General features: G+C 51.0%; 1 protein-coding gene across 1 annotated transcript in view; it reads left to right on the top strand.

The window, feature by feature from the left end:
- The window catches only part of LOC102766137 (zinc finger protein OZF), a 19,403-nt gene that overhangs the window by 1,248 nt on the left and 15,300 nt on the right, over positions 1-2,855 (top strand). The window contains exon 2 of the mRNA XM_015559901.1: positions 2,689-2,812. Coding sequence (XP_015415387.1) covers positions 2,689-2,812 — 124 coding nt within the window. The remainder of the gene's footprint in view (positions 1-2,688; positions 2,813-2,855) is intronic.

The following is a 2,855-nucleotide window of genomic DNA, read 5'->3' as shown; positions in this document are numbered from 1 at the left end:
GGCTTGATCTCCTGGGTCCTGGGGTGGGTGCCCGGCCCTCAGCCCTTTAGTTCCCACCGGTTCCTGCGGGGGCAGAGCCGCTGAGGGGACAGGGCTGTGGGGCTCCTGTCAGGGCCTCACTCTCTGGTGGCCTCTGAGGTCGTGGTGCCCCTGGGGCTGTCGGCCCCTCTTCCTGCCCTGGGCCCCGGGGACACTCAGCCCAGAGTCCTAAGGCCACGGCTGAGGCTTTATGACGTGGACCCTGGTTTTGGCAACGAGTGGAATGAGAGGTGGGAGGCCCTCCCAGCCCTAGGTTTCTATGTGTGGGGTCTGAGAGGTGGGGTTGAGCTGGTTTGGGGACCCGCAGGTGTCCTTTTGTTCTCGTGGGAGCTGAGAAGAGTGGGACAGGAGTGAGGACTAGACCATCTTTGTGACAAGTTGGGTGTCTGTCTGCAGGTAGTGGGGGCCATGGGACCTTTGCCAGCCCTGGAGGGAGGGGATCTGACCCAGGTCTCCTTAGGCTCCCTGTGGCGGCAGCATGGAGAGCGGTATGGTCCGAGGGAGGTGGGAGGAGACCAGGGAGGGGCTGCTGCCATAGTCTGGGTGAGTGTGACACTAACTGGACCAGGAGGGTGGCCATGGAGGTAGGAGAAGCATTTGGATTCTAGATCACTATTTTACATGTGGGCACTTGGATTTTTAAAAATTATTTTATTTATTGACTAGAGGCCTGGTGCACGAAATTCTTTCACTTGGGGGGTCCCTCAGCCCTGCCTGCGCCCTCTCGCAGTCCCCGCAGGGAGCGGGCCTAAGCCAGCAGTCGGACATCCTTAGTTAGAGGCTCCTGCTACAGCTGCTCCGCTCACAGCTGTGAGCCCAGCTTCTGGCTGAGCAGTGCTTCCCCTGTGGGAGTGCACTGACCACCAGGGGGCAGCTTTTGCATTGAGCGTCTGCCCCCTGGTGGTCAGTGTGCATTATAGTGATCTATCATTCCACTGCTTGGTCGATTTGCATATTAGCCTTTTATTATATAGAACTAAAATTCTTTTATGTGCCTTGACATGGGATTGAACCTGCAACCTTGGTTTATTATTATTATTAGTTAATCCAACTAATGATTCTTTTATGTGCCTTGACATGGGATTGAACCAGCAACCTTGGTTTATTGTGACGATGCTCCAACCAACTAAGCAACCCAGCCAGGGCACAACCTGGAATTTCTAATTTGAAGGTTGAGAGAGAGAGAGAGGTAGGAGTCAGGGTTAACATAACAGTATGGTTTCAGCAGCTGTAGGAATGGAAGTACCATCAACTGTGAGGAAATCAGTAGTATGAAGAGTAACTTTCTTTGGGAGATATCAGAGTTTTATGTTTTGCCTGTTAAGGGCATGCGATGGGGAGGAGGAGTTCGGGACGGTGTCTGGAGGGAACAATAGAGAAACCCCTTAGAATTACCTGAAAAGAGGGGTTGTGGTCTCGTGTGTCAGGTTCAAAGCTTACGTGCCATTTATCTGCCCACCTGCCCGTTGCTCTCTCGGGCTGATGCACTGACCAGCAGGACCTTGGTGAGACAGTGGGCATCAGTGCCACTGGGCCATGAAAATGCACTGGCATGGGGAAGGGAGAAGTGTAAGCCTGGGATAGATTAGGGAGATGATAAAATTAGAATCCAGGGAAAGACACTGTTCAGGGAATAAATTATCCTCATCATCACATGTTTGTGTTATCTTTGAAGTTGTTCTGGGAGACCAGCTGTGTGAGGGAGGTGTGATTCAAGGAATTATGTGCAGTCCTGGCTGGTGTTACTCAATGGTTAGACTGTAGGCCCACACACTGAAGGCTTGAGGGTTCGGTTCCTAGTCAAGACCATGTATGTGTACCTGGGTTGCAGGTTCGATCTCAGGCCCCACTTGGGGCACATGCGGGAGGCAACCAATCGCACTTATGTGCAGATGGTAGTGTTAAAGGGATGGCCTCAGACTTCTCCCTCCCTTCCTCTATCTAAAATCAGTGAAAAAATATCCTCAGGTGAGGATTTTAAAAAACAAAACACTTATGCGCAGATGGTAGTGTTAAAGGGATGGCCTCAGATCCTGGGGTTAGGGTCATATGGGTGAAGATTAATATCATGTTTTTGTTTCTTGGAGGGACAATCTGGGAGCCCACAATGGTATTGCCTAAGGCAGTGGTCGGCCAACTGCGGCTCGCAAGCCACATGTGGCTCTTTGGCCCTTTGAGTGTGGCTCTCCCACAAAATACCGACTTCTGCGCATGGGCCACGAAGTTCAAATCGCACTATTCACGTGTTATTTGTGGAAGAGCCACACTCAAAGGGCCAAAGAGCCACATGTGGCTTGCAAGCTGCAGTTTGCCGACCAATTCCAATGGCCTAAGAATTCCAATGTCAAATCATTCACAATTGTCCCAAAACAAACTTTTCTTTCCAATCTTTGTTTGTGACACTCACCATGTTAACAAGATGCAATGTGGCCCACATGCCAGACCCAGAGCTCAGGTAACGTTTATCCACCCATTTGCCTGGTGTTGTTTTGGGAAGACACAGTGTCATTCAGAATTGGCACCAAGCCCTGGAATATTTTCTGAGGTGGGAAGTGGAGTGAGCAGGTGGATGTGGAGGGTGAGGGGTATGAAAAACTTGGAATCCTAGGAAGGAATTGATCATGTGCTGAACTGTCCCCATTATGACAGGATATGAACTTTGAGGACGTGGCCATTGCCTTCTCTCAGGAGGAGTGGGGGCTCCTTGATGCGGCTCAGAGACTTTTGTACTGCGAGGAGATGCTGGAAGTGTTTGCACTTGTAGCCTCCGTGGGTAAGACGTTTGCATCTCTTTTGGTGTCCTGAGTGATGTCTTT

The sequence above is a fragment of the Myotis davidii genome, unplaced genomic scaffold (genome assembly GCF_000327345.1).
Source record: "Myotis davidii unplaced genomic scaffold, ASM32734v1 scaffold255, whole genome shotgun sequence".
NCBI classification, from domain to species: domain Eukaryota; kingdom Metazoa; phylum Chordata; class Mammalia; order Chiroptera; family Vespertilionidae; genus Myotis; species Myotis davidii.
This window is presented reverse-complemented; position numbering and strand designations above follow the sequence as displayed.